At 42.7% G+C, this 19354-nt stretch overlaps 1 protein-coding gene across 3 annotated transcripts in view; it reads left to right on the top strand.

The window, feature by feature from the left end:
- Positions 1 to 19354, top strand: part of kcnc2 (potassium voltage-gated channel, Shaw-related subfamily, member 2) — a 126670-nt gene that overhangs the window by 98311 nt on the left and 9005 nt on the right. For 2 of the 3 annotated variants that reach the window (XM_008278544.1, XM_008278543.1), the window contains exons 2-3: positions 9726 to 10659; positions 17488 to 17658. In XM_008278544.1, coding sequence (XP_008276766.1) covers positions 9726 to 10659; positions 17488 to 17658 — 1105 coding nt within the window. The remainder of the gene's footprint in view (positions 1 to 9725; positions 10660 to 17487; positions 17659 to 19354) is intronic. The other variant, XM_008278546.1, reaches the window with a different exon arrangement.

Consider the following 19354-nt stretch of genomic DNA (forward strand, 5'->3'; position numbering starts at 1 on the left):
TCATACGTCTTAACACTATAAAATAGTTTCCAGAAATCTGTGGAAATGCGTATTGTTTGGTTTGTGACCATCGGTTGTACAACACTTTTACGGTGCATTGTGGGATTTCCATGTATAAACATGTGAAAAGTTTTGTTGCCTCTGCGATATGAAAAACACCATGGTAGCTCTGGTACACGAGGTGTGTCAGAAAAGTTCCAGGACTGGTGTCACAAAAGATAGATTTCAATCCCAAACTACAAACTAGGAGTTTTCCCCTTCATACCATCAACCAGCACGTCTACAAAGAGATCCTCCGACATTCGCTTTGTTCAGAGCGCGAGAAGAAGCAGAGTTGTGGCAGGACCAGTGGAGGCTGCTTCACCATGACAACCTGCTCATAACACCCTGAGCATCCCTCAGTTCCCGGCTCAGAAGAACATCACCGTGCTGGAGCAACCTCCCTACTCACCCCACCTGGCTCTGTGGGATTGTTTCCTCTTCCCCATCAAGGGAGTCATCAAGGAGACCTGTTTAGAAGACGTGGACGACATCAAAATGGCTGTGATGATGGAGCTGTGAAGGATCCTGGAAGAATCCTTCCAGGAGTGCATGGCGCCGTAGAAGAGAAGGCTGGAGAAGTGTGTTAGACTCCAGGGGGATTAGTTAGAAGGGGAAAATGTATAGTTTGTATTTTGTGTTTGAAATATATCTTTTGTGACACCAGTCCTGAAACTTTTCTGACACACCTCGTATGTAAGAAAATAGAGAATGCATGAGCTGATGCTGTTTTATTTGCGGACTAGAAACAGTCACATTTGATTTATCACGGATCGCTGACAGGCCTGCAACCTGAAGACCACCATGTTTTTTTTTTCCTTTCTCATAGCGTTCTAATGTGATGTCAATGCCTGCATATCTGTTACCGTTTACAGCCTGAGGTTGCATAGCTCCGGTGTCTCGGACCAGCGCCTGTGGAGGGCTCCAGGCAAAGTGGCAGATGTAATCCGCCAGGGGATCATGTGATCGAAGCTGTTGGATCAGGCATTTTCCTCCTCCCCACGCAGAGTTCCAGGGAGTGGCGGAGACGTCTTGTGAAAAATGATTTGATTATGAGGGAGGCCTCCCTGCTTCAGGACTGTGACAGCGATCACATCCCATCAGCGTTGGAGGTGGTGAAGGGGCCGCTGACGGAGTCTGTTAGGTCCTCATAAATCACTCTGTTTGTACTGTACATTTAAAGAGATGCATGGTGCTTATGAATGAGGCAGTCCAAGAACTCTCCATCATTTAGAGAGACGTCTACTGTTTTGTTTCCCAGTTGTTCGATGTGCTATTATTCCACTGATTGTTTGTCCTCAATAAAGAGGACGGCATGGATTAGATGCGTGGAAGGAAATATGTTTATAATGGATTCGTTGCTGGAGGACACTTCCAGCTCTTCCTGTTGGTTTCTTGTAACTGAAAGGAATCCGAGCTCGATCTGACGCATCGCTGCCATGAAAACATTCAGGCACAATGAAATAATGCTAAAACAGAAGGAGGCTAAACAAAACCAAGGTCTCATCCTTCTCCTGTTTACAGTGATTCATCCAGTCTGTTGTTTGGAGCCAATAAGCGTGAACAAAAGCAAATAGTTTGTTGTAAGGGGGGGAGAAAAAAAAAGATGCTTGATGGTTCGCTCCAGCCACACTTAAAGCAACACTAAAGGATAAAGGCGCGCTAGTTGCCCTTGGAGACGGAATGTTCAATCCAGTCTGCGGCATTAATGTGTTGGACGAGCAAACAACGTACAGACAAACTTTGAATCCTCACCAGCAGTGTGCTAAAAATGTCAGTTTAGCCTCAGCAGGGCATTAGAAGGAAAGTGTTGTTGAAATCAAAGGGGTTGATCACACTGGGAGCATGAAAGAGCAGCATGAGGCTTAAAGATTCTGGTCTGATGGCGGCACAAGAGGAAACGTGGGGAGACTTGTTTAAAGAAATTCATCCATTTTTGGTGACATATATTTTGCATTTTAGTCAAAGAAATGTTGAGGTCCATCACAGTCAAAGTACTTTAACAGCTTAATAGTCGTATCTAAAGGATTCTGTCTCAGCATCTTGTCATCAGTCAAATGACAGATTGTGAGCAAACAGCTTAACCCCGTCAACACGAAGTAGCTTTGCTTACAATTCATGATCAGATATGGTTTTGATTAATCACTCATAAATTCTTAAGTAGACGTCACATCATTACATATCTGCTGTCAATCAAAAGTAGACACATTGATGGTTAAATATATATATGGAAGTTTACTCTTGTCATATACATACAGGTGGAATACAGGTGTGAAAAAGAAAAGGTAGACTTCATAATTACCAGGGATGTATGCATATATGCCAGAGTCAGGCAGCAGCGTAACGGGCCAACACTGGCGAGAACCCTGTGTGCAATTATTATTATTAATATTATTTGCATAATTTATTTTATGACTGAATCTCTTGTTCACATACAGGGATTCCCTCTGATAGACAATCAGAATGAATGTAACAGAAAGTCGCCATATACCGGAGCTGCTATACCGGTCTGCAGGGGTTTTTCTTTATAAAGATTATTTTTCTGGCGTTTTTGCCTTTATTAGTCAGGACAGTGAGAGGGTGAGACAGGAAAGGGGGGAGAAGAATGGGGAGAGGCCTTGCAGCAACTCACGAACGCCGTGCCGGGGACCTATAGCCCCTGTTCATGGGTCACCTGCTCAACCAGGTGAGCTATAGGGGCGCACACTGGTCTGCAGGGCAGACGAGGTGAAAGCAGCAGACCGGTGTAGCGGGCTGTAGTGTTGAAAGGGTTAATTAAGACATTTTTGTAAAATAATATGTTGCAACCTGACCTCAGACCTCAACACTGATGTCCAGGATTAACCATGAGGCATAATCAAAAATTCAAATACGTTTGACGCTAATTTCAGAGACAGACAAAATGACTGAATGACTGCAGGCTGTGCAGCTTCTCCAGCAGATATTAAAGAGGAACTTTAACATTTATACTCTTTTAAATGTTTTTACAGATGCAAGGCGAAACTGGTACATTATAAAAGTTGCAAAAAACTTTACCAGACTGATGAAGTCCCCCAAAGCAATTCTGAGTCAGCTTTGTTTGGGGTTAGGAAAACAAGTTTTAACAACCTCTGTATCCAGCTCCTCACCTGTGCTGGAGGGCGGTAGCTGAAGGCTACACAAGCTGCCGCTAGCATGACAAATTATAAACTCTGACATGGGCAGAGGAGCTGGACAGTTGTCACTGTAGGCACAAGATCTCAACAAGCAAGAAGAATACATGAAATAAAAGAGATATTTCTAATTCTGCTGCTCTGATTGTTGCCCTCTTTGTCCAACAGTGTTATAGAAGTGCAAAGCTCAATCGGTGGGAAACTTTGAAGTAGCTTAGCGACCTACCTGAAAAGTTTAATTGACCTTTAAATTGAATTTATTTTAATCAGCATGACACACATCAGTCTGCCCCACCCACAGTCTTCTCATGGATAAACAACAAACTGTTCCTCCTCCCTGAGGCAATCATCAGCTCAATCATCAGATAATGATTATTTATAGAAAACAACAACAACAACAACAAAACAACAGTCTGCACGTGGCTCCGCATGCCAAACTTTACACGTCACACATGAAGGGCGCAGCGTTGACCTCTGCAACAGCCACCCCAGCCATTATCGGCCGCACCAATGGCTGAGAAACTCTTAAGCTGAAAGCCTTAAATGTAATTTAAAAAAAACATGGCGGGAAAATGGGGCTCGTCCTCGGGCTAAATTAGATCTGCATTGTTCAGAGATGGACTGTCTGCGCTGCATCCGCCCCACGCTGCCTTCAAAGAGCGATTTATAGAAGTACAGGACTTATTTAGCATGCAGAGTGTGTGTGCTGGAAATCAGGATGTGGAGAAGCATGTGCCTTTTGCAATCACATGGTAGGTTAGCGCCTTTGCATTTTTAATGTCTATCATAAATAACCTTGCGAGGCTGCGTGTGTGTGTGTGCGTACAAACAGGAGCATCGGCCAGCGCATGTGTGTGCATTTCGTGTCTGCCTGGTGTAATGTGACATGATTCAGCTGTTACAGGCCGGTGTGCGCCGGGGAGATGATATATCCTCGCTCTGCAGACGTGAACGCAACAAAATTACAGCCCAGCACGAGACAGCAGTTGTCATTAGTTGGCGCAGCATCCGAGCAGCCGAAGGAAACAGCTCCGGCCGTCCTGCTGTTTGTTTCAGCCAGTGTCACGATAAGAGGAAGATAAAGACAGAGACAGGGCTGAGGAGAGATGGAATGCAGGTTGATGCATTAAGGCTTTGCATGTTTAAGGAAGAACCGGAGATCAACCGTCAACATGATGCCTCACCTACACATCTATAAAGTTTGACGACTGTTTCTTCTGCAGTTGTGACGCTTTCAAATTGACATAATCTGTCCACAGACATATAAATACTTGTGAAACTCTGAAGTAGTTTCCACAACAGCAGGTGTCTCCAGGACCACGTTCTGCTGAGATGACTCATACAGACAGAGTCCCGCTACCCCATCACTGCTGCCTATCCACTGGACCCGCTCATCGTTTTCTACAGAGCATGACTGGATGGTAATTGCTTAATTGCACCATGAAGTGCACCTGTATGGAAGCAACTGCATCCATTGTGTTTCTTCACCCAAGTGTTCAGGTTTCCTTTAATATGTCACCTGTCTGTAGTTCCACATTAGCAAACAGCAGCTCGGTCACAGCGTTAACACCTTACAATTAGAGTAATGTTAGTTTGCACTGATGTACACTAATGACTTACTATTAGCGCTGCGTTCTTTAGTAAAGCTGCATTCACTGTCGTGGCACAGCCTCAGTCATTTGCACTCCTCAGGTGGCATTTGAGAGCTTTTCTTTCTGCTCTGGATACTGAAACCTGTTCGATAGTTATAATTTCTTATAGTTTGTTCTTCTTGAGAGAAAAATGCAGCTGGAGACTTTTCTATGTTTGGTCGTCTGGTGCCAACTTAACCCCTTCAGTGAGAACATGCTCAAATTCAGAAGCCCTGAGTTGACTTCAGCAGCTTTGTCTGACCACGTAGCCTAACTGCCCCATGATGAAAACATGTCTTGGCTGTGCTTAACCCTTTGTAGAACAGGTCCCAGCTCATCTTGTCTGAAGGTACTCTATGTAAAAACCCTTGTGTTTCAAAATGCAAACTCATTGGTGTCTCTAGATCTGGAGCTTCACGTCTCTGATCTGCAGTCGCTGGCCTCCCCAACCTCCAAAATATTTACTGTTCTGCTTGTATTGCTGCTCTCCATCCACTATCCTGCTATTATCCCCCTCATCCTCACTCTCACCCCAACCGGTTGAGGCAGATGGCTGACTTCCCGGAGCCTGGTTCTGTCAAAGTTTTTTTCCTCCCTCACTATTACAGCGTTTTTTTTTAGTTCCTTCCCACCGTTGCCACCTTGCTCTGATGGAGTCCAACGGTAACTTTGGATTGCTGGTTCTCTGTTCAAATTCGTAGGACTTCTCCTTAAGCGCTATGAGATGACATATGTTATGAATTGCACTGTATAGATAATGGATGGATGGATGAACTGAATTGAACTGAATTGAATTGAATTGAAGTCCTAATAATCTGTGGTTATGTGCTGCATTCCAACCAATCTGTCCGGAAAAAAATGATAAAAATGTGTCTTGAAGTCAAAGGTAATTATTAGATATTCAGATTCTTCCGGACATAACGAGACATCTGCACACTTCCGTGAATTCTTCTAAACATCACATGAAACTGTGACGGTAGAGTTTGGGTGTTGAAAGTCAAACACTGAATCCAGTTTTAGACAGTAAGAATAATTTAATTGAGCAGCGTTTGCTTTTCGTTCAGCTTTTTTCTCCAGAGTTGATTTTTGTTGTTGTTGTTGGAGCATCTGTTGGTAGTCAGATGTCAGATAGCGTCAAACAGAAAAGATGTGCAGCCACGAAACGTTCACTAACATTTATTTACTATCTCATCGTCAGAATTCCCAGAAGCAGGAAAGAAAACGTGAAACACTCCACAGACGGTAAACTGTGCTGTGCAGCGTTACTGTGTGGGCTCACGAGCGACACGCCACAGCAGAAATGGCTGCTTGTTTACTTCCACCTACAACATGAATCAGTCTGTAGCAGGAGAAGAAACCTCTATATAATCCCAACATCAGTCACTGTTATATAGACCAGGGGTGGTCAATCCAGGTCCTGGAGGGCCACAATCCTGCATGTTTTAGATGTTTTCCTCTTCCAACACACCTGATTCAAATGATCAGGATGGTTATCAGGCTTCTGCAGAGCTTGATGATGAGCTGATCATTTGAATCAGGTGTGTTGGAAGAAGGAAACATCTAAAACATGCAGGACTGTGGCCCTCCAGGACCAGGATTGGACACCCCTGATATAGACCAAAAGGCAGTGCGGTCACAAGCCAATAGAGGCAAGAGAAAACTTGTCCTCTTATGATGCTCTAACTCTCAGCTACTTCTACCGTATATTGTCATGTGCAACAAGTTCAGTAGGTTAGTGTCCACAAACAGGTAAGCCAAGTTCACTCCATCCAGTGTTATCATATACTATGTATGTTCAAAGTAAGATCCTTGGCTGGTTGTAGACGGTAGATGGTGCCGAGTGCTGCTGACTAAACGAATGGTGTTATTTTGCATCATGCCGTGACTTTAAAACGGCCTCGGCCAAGGAGGATGAACACGCACACTTACAGGGCAATAAAGATGCATGCATAATATAAAGAGAAGCTGTAGAGTGAATGCACGCACACAAGTTCACCATCAGGGTGACCCAAATAGTGGCAACGATATTTTCAGAGCGCGTGAGTCATGCGATCCAAAAACAAGGCAAGAGTGTGAAACGACTTCTTCAGAGCTCAGTAGGCAGAGCGCTCCAGTGGATGGATTGTGGGAGGAAGGTGGAGAAGGAGCATAGTAGGCTGCATGTGTGTGGAAAATCTGCTCCGTCTAGCTCTTGGAGAAAACCGTGGATGTTTGCAAATTCAGCCCGAGGTTCTTCCAGGACAGCGGAGTATCTAGCTCCGTGTCGGACAGCTGCTTCTGTAAACCAAAGACCGAAACACAAGAAGCAAATAAACTAAACAAAATCTGTACCTGATTTAATGCTGTTTACATACAGACTGAGCTGCACCACATCAGCATGGTATCATTTTGCTGTCCAAAGATCAAACTCATTTACATCTTATCTCAACAACTTTAGAAAAATCATGCTTGTTTTTGGAGTGCAACAAGGATTTCTATTATTAAGTAATTGAAGAAGAAGCATTTTGTGTCTGACACTGTTTCATTAGTTGTCGCTCGAGAATTATGAATGCTTTCCGTTAGTGCCCCCAAGCTCACTGTCAATTATGCCTCCTATTTTCCCTCATTAACAACAACATTTTAAGTAATTGAACATTCCCTGCACCTCGCCTCTCCCCTGCTGCCTCGCCTAAAGCTACAGACAGTATAGTGTCCCGATAAAACACAAAACTCTGCATTTTTTTTCACTCTAGCAGTAAATATGAATGTAGGGTTACCCGACAGCACCCAGGAGGACCGTTTGGGTTTGCCGTCTCTTCCTGACTTTGCCTTTGGACACTGCTGCCCAGACACACAAGGGGGCAAGTGAGAAGAGATGGTTTTCATCTGCAGCCAAGTTAACGCTGCAGCACCTGTGTTGTGTCTAATCATGGGAACCAAAATAGACTGTGGTGGAGATGGTGACATTATGACTTCACAGTCATAATGAGAGCTGATCTATAGATCTAAGAGTCTTCATAGTTGCATCCCAGATTTCTGTCCTGAAGGCAGGACCCCGGGTGTTCCAGCCAAAGAATTCTGACTGTGTTATCTGTATGCAACTAAAAAACAAGTCCAGAACAAATACCTTAGTGTCTAGCAAGCAGATCTTTTGAAATTGTAATTTGGGCTTTCAGTTGCATCTCATGGTCTTGGTTAACAGATGGGGTATTCCTGGTTGTCATGGGTCAGGGACGGTATTTACATCTCGCTCCAGTCTTTCACAAAAACAAAGATTATTTGATGGAAGGAAATGAAGAAAAAGATAACAGTGACTCTGGAGTTTTTGTGACGTTGTAATGTAAAGTGTACCAGTAAAATTCTTTTTGGTTCTTGACTATGTTTCACCTCTCATCCAAGAGGCTTGCTCAGTTCTAACTGACTGGTGGAAAGTCCCGGGTTGTTGCTTAGGGCCAGCTGTGGGCCATTGCTTACCCGATATGTGTGAAGACTCAATGACGATCTAGCCAGATGCAGGGTATGAATGGTGTTGAAAGTGACTGGGGAGGGACGTCAGGACTGCACTGGATGTAGCTGATACGTGGTGCTGTAGATCCAGTCTGCTCCACTTAAACATAGACGCTTTCCTTCAGTCCTTTCTCAAACCTTCTGTCTTCTCTGTCCAGGATGTGAACATTGCTGTCCTTAAAGGAATGTTCTTTATCCTTCAGATGCAGGTGGACTGCTGAGTCTTGTCCTAAGGAGCTGTCTGTCCTGTGCTGAGCCATGTGCTTGTGGAGTAGTTGTTTAGTTTCCCCTACGTTTAGGTCTAAACGTAGTGTATACAACACTGATCATCTTGCGTTTGGCTGTTCAAAACTTGACTTGGCATCCTTTACAACCAGCTAAGTAACAGGTTATTAATAGTTAATAAACAAACATAATTCAGTAATAAGCCATTGGCAGGTACAAATCGTGGATTGCCACCATTATTTGACTTTTCTTTTCATCTGTGCTCATTTTTATCTCAAAGCATGTGATAAGATCTTCTCATTACGCCGGCATTTGAGGGTCATAAAAGTAAGAACAGTTAGACACTGAAATAAATGCAGTAGCCAAAGTGAATGACAAAAACATTTTTTTGTGCTTTTCTTTTGTTTTCTCCAAACTGAGAGGGAAAAAAGTAACTCTGAGCTATGGATTTTATGTTCTACAACACCCTGTGACACTAATCCAGACATATATATATACTCTTGCTTTTCTTTTATTCTTTTGCGTCTTCACAAAAGACAATAATTCTGGTCAGTTGGTCAAAATGAATGCATAAATCCTGTCATGAGAAAACATGCCAGAAAGGTTCGTACCACAGTCTTTGTGTTCTATGTTTGTGTTGTTTTCCTGGTACCTGAAGGCCTGATGTGAATGCAGGTAAATTCTACAATACTCAATAACATTTGATACAGTCAAACTAAACGCTACACCTCAGTAAAATATTTATACAAACACCCAAAATGCAAATGCAGAAACAACAGCACACAAATGAGATTTCTTTATTCCCCATTGATTCTGGAGCCTTTCTGGCTTCACTTAACTACCTCCTTGTTGCTTCCCTGCCAAGTACTCCATATACCAACAGCAGCAAATTAATTTTGACTGCATCTGCATTCCCATGTTACTTTTTCACCAGGAGCGTAGGGAAGTGTGTGTTTATTTGTTGCTCTTGCTAATAGATTGCTTCTCTCTCTGGAGTCCATTCAAATTGATGCAAGTTAATTAAACCTGCCTGGGTTCAATCTCTTCCTCAAGAGCAAATGAAATGATTGATCTCAGTGTTCTGTGTATCAACAACCGGTGTATGCCACGTTATGGTTTAAGTAATCTAAAATGTAAAGGATGGATTGAAAATAACACCTGTTCTTCTCTTTTCTCTGCTCCTCTCCTGTAGTTTATTGCCTTTGCATCTTTGTTCTTCATCCTGGTCTCCATCACCACCTTCTGCTTGGAGACTCATGAGGCTTTCAACAAAATCATCAACAAGACGGAGTCGGTGCGGAACAGCAGCGTGCCGGACTCAGGTCCGCAGTATGAGATTGAAACTGACCCTGCGCTCACGTATGTGGAGGGCGTTTGTGTCTTCTGGTTCACCATCGAGTTCCTGGTGCGTGTGACCTTCTGCCCGGTGAAGCTGGAGTTTGTTAAGAGCGTCCTCAACATCATCGACTTTGTGGCCATCCTGCCTTTCTACTTGGAAGTAGGGCTGAGTGGCCTTTCGTCAAAGGCTGCCAAGGATGTGTTGGGTTTCCTCAGGGTGGTGCGTTTTGTTCGTATCCTGCGTATCTTCAAGCTGACACGTCATTTTGTGGGGCTTAGGGTGTTGGGCCACACGTTACGGGCCAGTACCAACGAATTCCTGCTGCTCATCATCTTCCTGGCACTGGGAGTGTTAATTTTTGCCACCATGATATACTATGCCGAACGAATTGGTGCAAAGCCCAATGACCCCACCGCGAGCCTCCACACCAAGTTCAAGAACATCCCCATTGGCTTCTGGTGGGCCGTGGTAACCATGACTACACTGGGCTATGGTGATATGTATCCAGAGACCTGGTCAGGCATGGTGGTCGGCGCGCTGTGCGCTTTAGCTGGCGTGCTGACGATAGCCATGCCTGTGCCTGTTATTGTGAATAACTTTGGGATGTACTACTCCTTGGCTATGGCCAAGCAGAAGCTGCCCAAGAAGAGGAAGAAACACATCCCTCAGGTGGTGCAGGGAGGGTCCCCCACCTACTGCAAAGCTGATCTCAACACCACCTGCAACAGCACTCAAGGTGACCTGTGCCACGTCAAAGGGAGCAGGGTACTAGAACGCAACCGCTCAGGTAAGACCATATGGCCAGACAAAGACCATATGGAGGAAAAAGATATGAGGAACTTCAACTCAGCAGTTGAGTTCAGATTACACTCGAGGGTGCTATTTATGTAGTGACAGCGAGGAGAATCCATAAGGGACCTCAGCTCAGGTAGAAAGCAGTGGCCACATGACAGATCCCCCCCTGAGACTAGAAATGGTTTCCCCTTGTGACCCACCAGCACCACAGCAGCACCCTCACAGCAGACTGAGCTGTTTTGCCTTGCAGCCTTCATCTGGTTGCCACAGTGATAAGAGAGGAAATGCAAAAGGTACTGCAAGAAGGAGATGGTTGCATGAAATAGCACAGGCTGATAAGAATTCAGAGTCCTTGTGTCCATGTCTTTCTTCTAGTAAGGATTGTTCACTTGTTGTTCAGACTGTAGGTGGCTGTTTCTCCCTCTGGGCGCGCGTCACTAATTTACTCTGACACATCTGATATTGATGGAAATTAGTGTCGACCTCCATATGCTGACTTTCTTTGAATTCTAGTGCAGACAATCCTGAGGGTAGGTATGCGCTCTGGACTCCTTACAGTCTATTTGTTTACTAGGTTTCAGAGACTTATATTTAATAATAAGCATAGAATAATTCATGAATGACTGAACGTACAAACAGAATCAATCTGGTTTAGCTGCCTGTGTGATTTCCTCAGAGGTCATTTGAAATGCACAGTCTGCACAGTTACCTACCTATTAGGTGTCCTTTAGATTGCTGCATATTTCATGTTTCAGTGTGAAAGGTCTTAACACGTGGTTCATCCTACATGGGAAGGGAATTTCCTGCTTCCAGAATATGTGGTTTTACTGTTTATCCTTGAATGTAAAAGCCTTCATGGTAACACATTAACATTAACCTGCTGTGTGATTAATAGTAATTGACTGTGGCATGGATTTTAACATAACATTTTTATACTGATTAGTGTTATACTTGCAGCATCATGTTACTATCGTTTACATGTAGTTGACCATTTGCTAATCCACATCCCAAACAGCAGTTGTCCAGTTGGACTATAGCCTAACAGCGCAACACAGCAGGCTGGTCAACCTTTGGATTTCTTCACATGATCTGCATGTGATTGTTGTAAAAGTAATGTTCTGCAGGGCAGTTTGATCATACATATTCTTATCATGCTTAGAATACTGGCTGTTTCTTTCTAGCATTAGCTCCTATAGATTAGTGTTCCACATGATTTATCATCTGGTGAGTATGCAGACTGTTGGGTTCAACGTTCAAGGTCTTTATTTATCACAAACACAGTGATACATGGTATAACGTGCAGTGAAATGCTTTGCGTACTGTTCCACACTGAAACAATATTAAGAAATGAATAAAAACAAGAATAAACACACAAGAAATAATATATATATACGAGTATACATATAGGGAGAGAGCAAAAAAGGGATTTTAAAAAAAAAGCAAAATAAATAAATTACATTTTCAAACAGTGCAAAAGAGATGGAATAAATAAAGAAATAATACTATATATAAATGTATATACACAAGGTGAAAGTGCAAGTGACCAGTTTGATTGTCTATTGTCCGAGGTTCAGCAGGCGGACTGCCTGAGAGAAGAAACTCCTCCTGTCTGGGGCATGCAGGTTTAACATTAGCTATCTAGAACAATATCATGTATTAAATAGTGACTGACTCATAGTTTCACTGGCACTCAAAGCCGACACACCGTTAATTTTGCATAACTTTAAGCCTTAACACAATTTAAACAGGTGAGTTAAATTTAAATTCACCTCCCTTGTAGTTGTCATCATGGAGGAAACTAGCCACAGAGACTAAAACCAGTTTTGGTATCGGGCTGTAAACACATTTACCTCTGCTGTAAAGTCGGATATTTTAACATGGGGGTCTACTGGGATTGATTCACTTTTGGATCTAGCCTCACGTGGCCATTCAAGGAATTGCAGTTTAGAGCTTCTGTGTTACCTTTATTTTACAACCCTGGAGGTTACTGCTCAGTATGAAGTCATCAGGTGCTTCCTTATAAGATTCCCATTAAAATGACTCACCTGGAAACATTACAAATTCAGTTGGTGACATTTATAACCAGCTCATATAATTAGCTCAGCTTGTGATAAAACATGCTAGAGACAATGAGAAGCCTACTTTTGGCAATTTCTGTCTGAATCAGGGACGTATAGCTTTGAAAATAAACAAAGTTGCCTTCAGCACAAACCTAAAATAAAATCCTAAAAAGAAAAAGAGGGGCTGCAAGGTGGCTCTGTGGTTAGCACCGTTGCCTCACAGCAAGAAGATCGCTGATTTACGTCCCAGTGGGGGCATCTTTCTCCATGTTCTCCCCGTGCAGCGTGGGTTCTCTCCGGGTTCTCCGGCTTCCTCCCACACAGTCCAAAAACATGTTGAGGTTAATTGGTGATTCTAAATTGTCTGTAGGTGTGAATGTGAGTGTGCTTGGTTGTCTGTCTCTAAGTGTAGCCCTGTGATAGACTGGTTACCTGTCCAGGTGAACCTGCCTTCACCCTGAGTCAGCTGGGATAGACTCCAGCCCCCCATGACCCTAGTGAGGATTAAGCAGTGGATAGATAATGGATGGATGGAAAATGAAAAAAACAAAAGAAAAAAGCTAGGATTCAATAATATGTCTTGCAGTCTTTTCTAACTGCTCCCGAGTTTCAAAGCACAATAATAGTCAAGCTCAGACTCAATCCTCCGTCTAATCTATTGTGCCAACACATTGAGTTTTTATCTGTGGACATTCTTGATATTTATAACGTCTCATCTGCTCAGTAACAATATCTGTAATTGGCTAAAGACCCCCGTGATGGTTTAGACTTTCTACAGCCTTAAGCAAAGCTGGGAGGAGCTGGGATTATCTAAGTCCCTTTCAAAATGGAAAATATTTGCCCAATTATGCCAAAAAAAATACTGCCTACACCAGCTTTAATAATTCTGAGGACATGAATGTGCCATGACAGACGGGCCTACTGACACTGCTGTTATTTAATCTTTTCAATCAACCAATTCCATGTCAAGCCCAACAGAACAAGAAGAATGAATCTTCCTATCCATGATTGTCTCTGCCTTGAAAGCTTGATATATCTTATTTCACTGTGCCACAGGCCTCCGCTGTCATCCAGAAACTATTAAAAACACATAAAAGAGCCACGCTGATTTAATTTACGACATATTCTATTATTAAAATAGACATTGGCCAGCTGCAAAACTGCCGCTCCATTGTGAGTCTGAGCAGAGGGGCTTCCTGTTACTGGGCCTGCTTAGGGAAGCACTTCCACTTTATGTGCTGAGAGGAACGTATCACCCCGGCCTCCTTTATTGTAATGGATGGAATATGTCATCTAAATGCAACAATATGACTCTCTTAACAGTTTTTCGACAGAGACGAGCACTACATCAGGCTGTGGCTGCACAGATGATCCTGGATAGTCGGAGAAAATAATTTCTTTTCATGACATTTTTTCACAGTAACAGAAAAATCAATGTAATCCTTATCTTTTAATACGGCTTTAAGTATGTCATATGCAGGTGCTCCACTCGTAAAACAGATTTTTATGACTGGAAAACCTCTCACTGGCTCATCCTGTAAAAAAAACAATGAGTATTTGTCATCCTCTGGTGCTACACACCTCCTCACCTTTGACCTCCGCTGTGCTGCCTGCTGTTGCTTGTGACATTTGGTGCAGGCTTTTAATGTGGAAGGCTGTTTGATGTTTGTCGTGACTGCGATTCCCCCGTCAGCCCGAGCTCCCCTATTCCCTCACCCACAAACCCTTTTTTCTCAGCTTACTGCAAATATATATTTCCATTTATCCCACCCCAGAGAGAGTCATTACCAACAACAGCATCTGAGTGGTCGAGTGTCACTGGTGCACAACGTTTGTGATCATGGCTTAAAGAAGCTTTATGCTAATGGCCAGGAGGTAATTATTAGCTGGAACAAACAACGCCTTAGTTTATTCCTAATGTTAACATCCCTCCTTCGTCTAAGCATGTATATTGTGTATAAGGGTCATCAATTTAAAAATGGACATCTCCATATTTAGACTTACTTTTACAATAAGAGAAGTCACATTTTAAATATACGTGTTTATGATTATTACACAAATAAGAGCATAAAGAGCCTAAAAAGCATCTTGGAGGTTGGTGAATTCTGCAAAATGTAATATGTAAAAAAAAGAAATGTAAAAAAAAAAAAGTCTATTTGTGCACTGCAACAACATTTAGAGTTGTTTTTATAACTTAGGTTTATACAGTCATGACTCGATAATCCGACCCTTAAGAATCCTAAACTTTGCTATCCGACAGGTTTTTAGGAAAAACAAACAGAACCCATAAAAATAACCTTAACACACCGACAGCCTTGGATTCTGACTCCAACATGACATTTTATGTCACCAATCAGGATAACGGCGTATTATCTGACTGAACAATCCCACAGATTGGCTACGTTCACACTGCAGGACTTAATGCTCAATGAGGATTCTTTTGTGAAATCTGATTTTTTTGTGAGTTCGTTCACATTTCCAGTTAAATACGACTTGTATGTGATCTGCTGTGTGAACTTCATACGACCCAGAAGTGTCCCACATGCGCAGAAGAGGACACGACGACGTCACACGCAGCGAGCGTGCTCAGTGTTCACGGAGGTAAACATGGATGGTAACGGTGGAGCGTATCTGCCACTCCCCCGCCGCCGCCAATGGTGGAAACAGTGTGACCGCTAATATCGAGAGACCAGTGAGGGCTACTCGGACCAGCCCTGGTTTGTCGTGTATCAATGACGTGTAAGTCGAATGAGTGCGACCTGGCTGTTCAGACAGGCAAAAGATCAGATACTTATCGGATTTAGGACCACATACCTTTGATGTTGCACAAGCACACCGGTCAAAGGCGAGGCTACACTAGTTATTATAACAACTATAAACAATGAATATTTACAACTAATGAGCCTTCCAGCATCAAGCCCTCCTTGTATCTGGACCTCCATCTTGACAATCCGACAGCCTTGCTGTCCGACATAAAAGAAGGTTTTACATTTAATGTCGGATTATTGAGACACAGCCTGGTTGTGAGGTCACATGAGGGAGAGCAGCAAAGCTCGGTCAGCTTTAACAATAAGAAATATCAACTGTAGCAGGATTTTTGACACAGAAGAGGTAGAAAATGTATGTTAACATGCACATAATAGCACACAGCTTTATAATTATGAATGTGCTGATTGATGAGGATGTGGAGAAATAACAGCAACAAATTAATTCACAGTGTAAGGTGCTTTAGTGAGTGGCTGCTGTTAGATAACGTCAGCTACACATTGTGTTGCATGACAGCTTTGTAAAGTTTACCATCATATATATAAACCAATCTCCACTTTCCAAATAGAATTTACTATTTCATTCTGCAGCACTGATACTGACCCGTAACAGAAGTATCAGATAATATCAGTGATCTCTCATTTGTCTAACAGACCAACACTGTGTTTACGGTGCTGCATGAGGGAGAGTGATGTGGGAGAGAAAAGACTAACTTTGAAGTTTGCAAACATAAAGAGCACAGTTTACATTTTCATCGAGCTGAATCTCTGACGGATCTATAACCATGTCTCCCAGCGGCGCCAGAACCAGAATGATGGAACTGAAGCGACTGTGTTCACTGCAGGAACCGTACCGGCTTTCAGTCTCACTCAGACCTGATGTAGGAGTCCCGTCCACAACTCCATCGTATCGCCAGAAACATAATCCTAATGTCTAACATGAGCGCTGCACATGACCAAGGCATTCATTACAGATGCAGCAGTGACTCTCTCCATCTGCACAAAACCGGCCCAGGCATCTTAGCAGCTCTATAAAAGTGTGGACTGGACGTCCTGATAGGCTGGAGTTTGTTCAACCTGCACAGAGGCTCATCAGTAATTAGCAAAAAAGACCAATTCTCTAAATCGCACCTCCTCAGCCTCACTACTACCCAGTACTGCAGCCGATGCAGCGGCAGAGACGACTCACTTATGAGACATAATGTGCTGCACTGTGGGAAAAAAAGGCCTTTTTAAAGAGCGCAGCCCTTCTGCCTTTATGTTTTATTACTTCCAAGAAACATTAAATTCACATCTGGCGAAAACTTCAACCTGCAAGTTGCTCTTTAGGAAGATATCATGTTCTTCTTAAATCTGTTGTGGAACTGTTACACTAAAGAAGAGCTTCAGCAAACTCCCACCTCAGAAAGTTTTCTGTTACGAGACGAATGTTACTGACTTTAAAGATGCACAAGGTTAAAAACCAGACTGGAGGAGAGCAGTTTCAGTTGCCTGGCAACTTGTATCTATGAAGGAATGGATCTGATTAAAACAATTCATAACTCTTATTATCTAATATTATCCATTTAGTGTCTCTGTTGAGAATTAGACATTAATGATGCTTCCGCTGAAGCTTTGAGGATGTGAGGATTTTATTGTGTAGTTAGAAGCCCATCGTTGAAATGGTCCCTAAAACCCTAAAACTCACCCCATACGTACCGCCCTTGTCGTTCAAAAAATCCGACAGAGAAACACTTCAGGACCACTGCACATGTTTATAGCCTCTTGTTTTGTAATATTGTGTGCTTTGCTGTACATCCAGTCTCTTTCTGTTCATCTTATTCATATGCCGCCTCTTGAACAGGTCATTATTGAAAATGAGAACCTCTCAACCAGCTTACCTGGTAAAATAAAGGTTAAACAAATTGTGTGAATCAAAGAAACTGAGTATGAAATGTATCAGTGGACCCAGTCAGCTGCCAGGAAGGTGTCATGTGTTTGTGTCTCTGCTCACAGTTCTGTCAGCAGACTGCAGTGGGGGCAGTGACCTCACCATGTCTCCAGAGGAGAGGGTCCCCATGCGGAGGTCCAGCACCCGGGAACAGGACCGCCGGAGTGGGGGGACGTGTTTCTTGCTTGCTGCTAGTGACTACACCTGCCCTGCAGACGGAGGGATGCGAAAAACAGGTAACTGCATGTGGAAACTCAATTGCTGTTTAAAGTGATTTAATTAATAATAATAATCATAATAATAATTCATCAGATTTTTATAGCACTTTTCTAGGCTAGATCTACTCAGAGACGCTTTACACTGTCAGTTATTCATCCACATATCCGGTGGTGGTAAGCTATGATTGTAGACCGACGGAGGCGTGGCTGCCATTCGGCGCCTACGACCTCAAAATAAATATTTGGTTGTAGAACAGGAAATTATTATGTCAGCTGTTTCATAAAAGTAGAGTGATTTAAAAAGCATGCAGTGTTCAAATCCATGCTTGCTACTGCGCATTAATCCTGATTGATGTCTGATCCATGAGTCATCACTTGTAAGTCTGGGTTAGGTTTCTCCTCGTGTTTCATGTAGTTTTGTTTTGAAAGAACAGTCAGACCAGTTCATACTTTAGTAGATAGGAAAGACCTTAAAAACACAAATCCTCATCAGCTGATTCGTGTCCTCAGTGACTGGGACACCAACATCCCTGGAGGGGGGGAGGCTGTATGCTCAGCCATAGTCAGCTCAGGTAACGTAACCTGTAGAGCTGCTGCTGTGACGCTCAGCAGCGACACACAGCACCGACGAGTTTGGCAATTCTGAGGGACAACCGTGTCCATGCAGCTGACTCAGAACTGTTGCTTTCCTCGCAATTTATTCATGTTTTCTTGTTGCCTGGAAACACTTGAATAAATTTCTGACCCAGCGTCTCACTTTTTTTGGCCGTTGCCAGGTTCATTGCCCGTCTGCAGCACCCGGACAGATTAGCCAGTGTATCATCTGCCTCTGAGGTGATGATGATACACCTGCAGATACTTTTGATAGTTTACAAAAAACTCTTACTGTCATAGATTTTAACGCTGTCAACTCATAAACATTTTGACTTCTTCATTCATTTGCTGTTGCTTAAATGAATATAATATATTTAATAATATATGATACAGTGACTCTACATTCAGATTAAGCAAATACAAGTGGACTGATCTCTTTGTCAGACTTCATACTCTTACTCTATAAGCGATGACATTTAACTGTAATAGTTTCATAAAGGCAAAAAAAAAGAAAGCGATGAGGCCATGCACATGTAGAAAGCCTTGTTTTCTCTATTACTGACCCTTCGATAAGCCCTGCCCGCCTTAGTTACTGTTGCTATGCCAGTCAAGCTTTCTATTCTTGCACAAAATATACACAGTTTTAATTGAATGCTGGCAGATTTGCCGCTGAAAACATTTCTATCACAAGGAACATGATGTCTTGAAAACATGGAAAGGAAATGGAAATCACAGGGCAGCGTGGTCCTCGTGTTGCAGGGTAGAATTTAGCCTCAAGGTTAGATTGCAATCTTTTTTTTCTGTACTATGACATTCAGATGTTACCTAAAGAAATAGAAAATATGTTGGGTTGGATTAATGCATCATTGGTTACAACAATATGTTCACTTTTATATGAGAAAAGATTTTAACAATGAATTAACAGATGATTAGAGCAGATTCCTAAATAAATCTAATGCAGAGTTTGACGGTTGCTAACATCCGCCTTAATACTGACATTTAGTCACTTCTATTGTTAGTGTATCAGTGCATGATAAAGTCAGGATTTTAGCAGAGCAGCAGCAGAAACAGAAAAATCTGGTAATGAAAACAGCTTTGTTAGGAATTCAACTTGTTGAAA

Source organism: Stegastes partitus, unplaced genomic scaffold (assembly GCF_000690725.1).
Source record: "Stegastes partitus isolate 25-593 unplaced genomic scaffold, Stegastes_partitus-1.0.2 Scaffold126, whole genome shotgun sequence".
In the NCBI taxonomy this organism is placed as follows: domain Eukaryota; kingdom Metazoa; phylum Chordata; class Actinopteri; family Pomacentridae; genus Stegastes; species Stegastes partitus.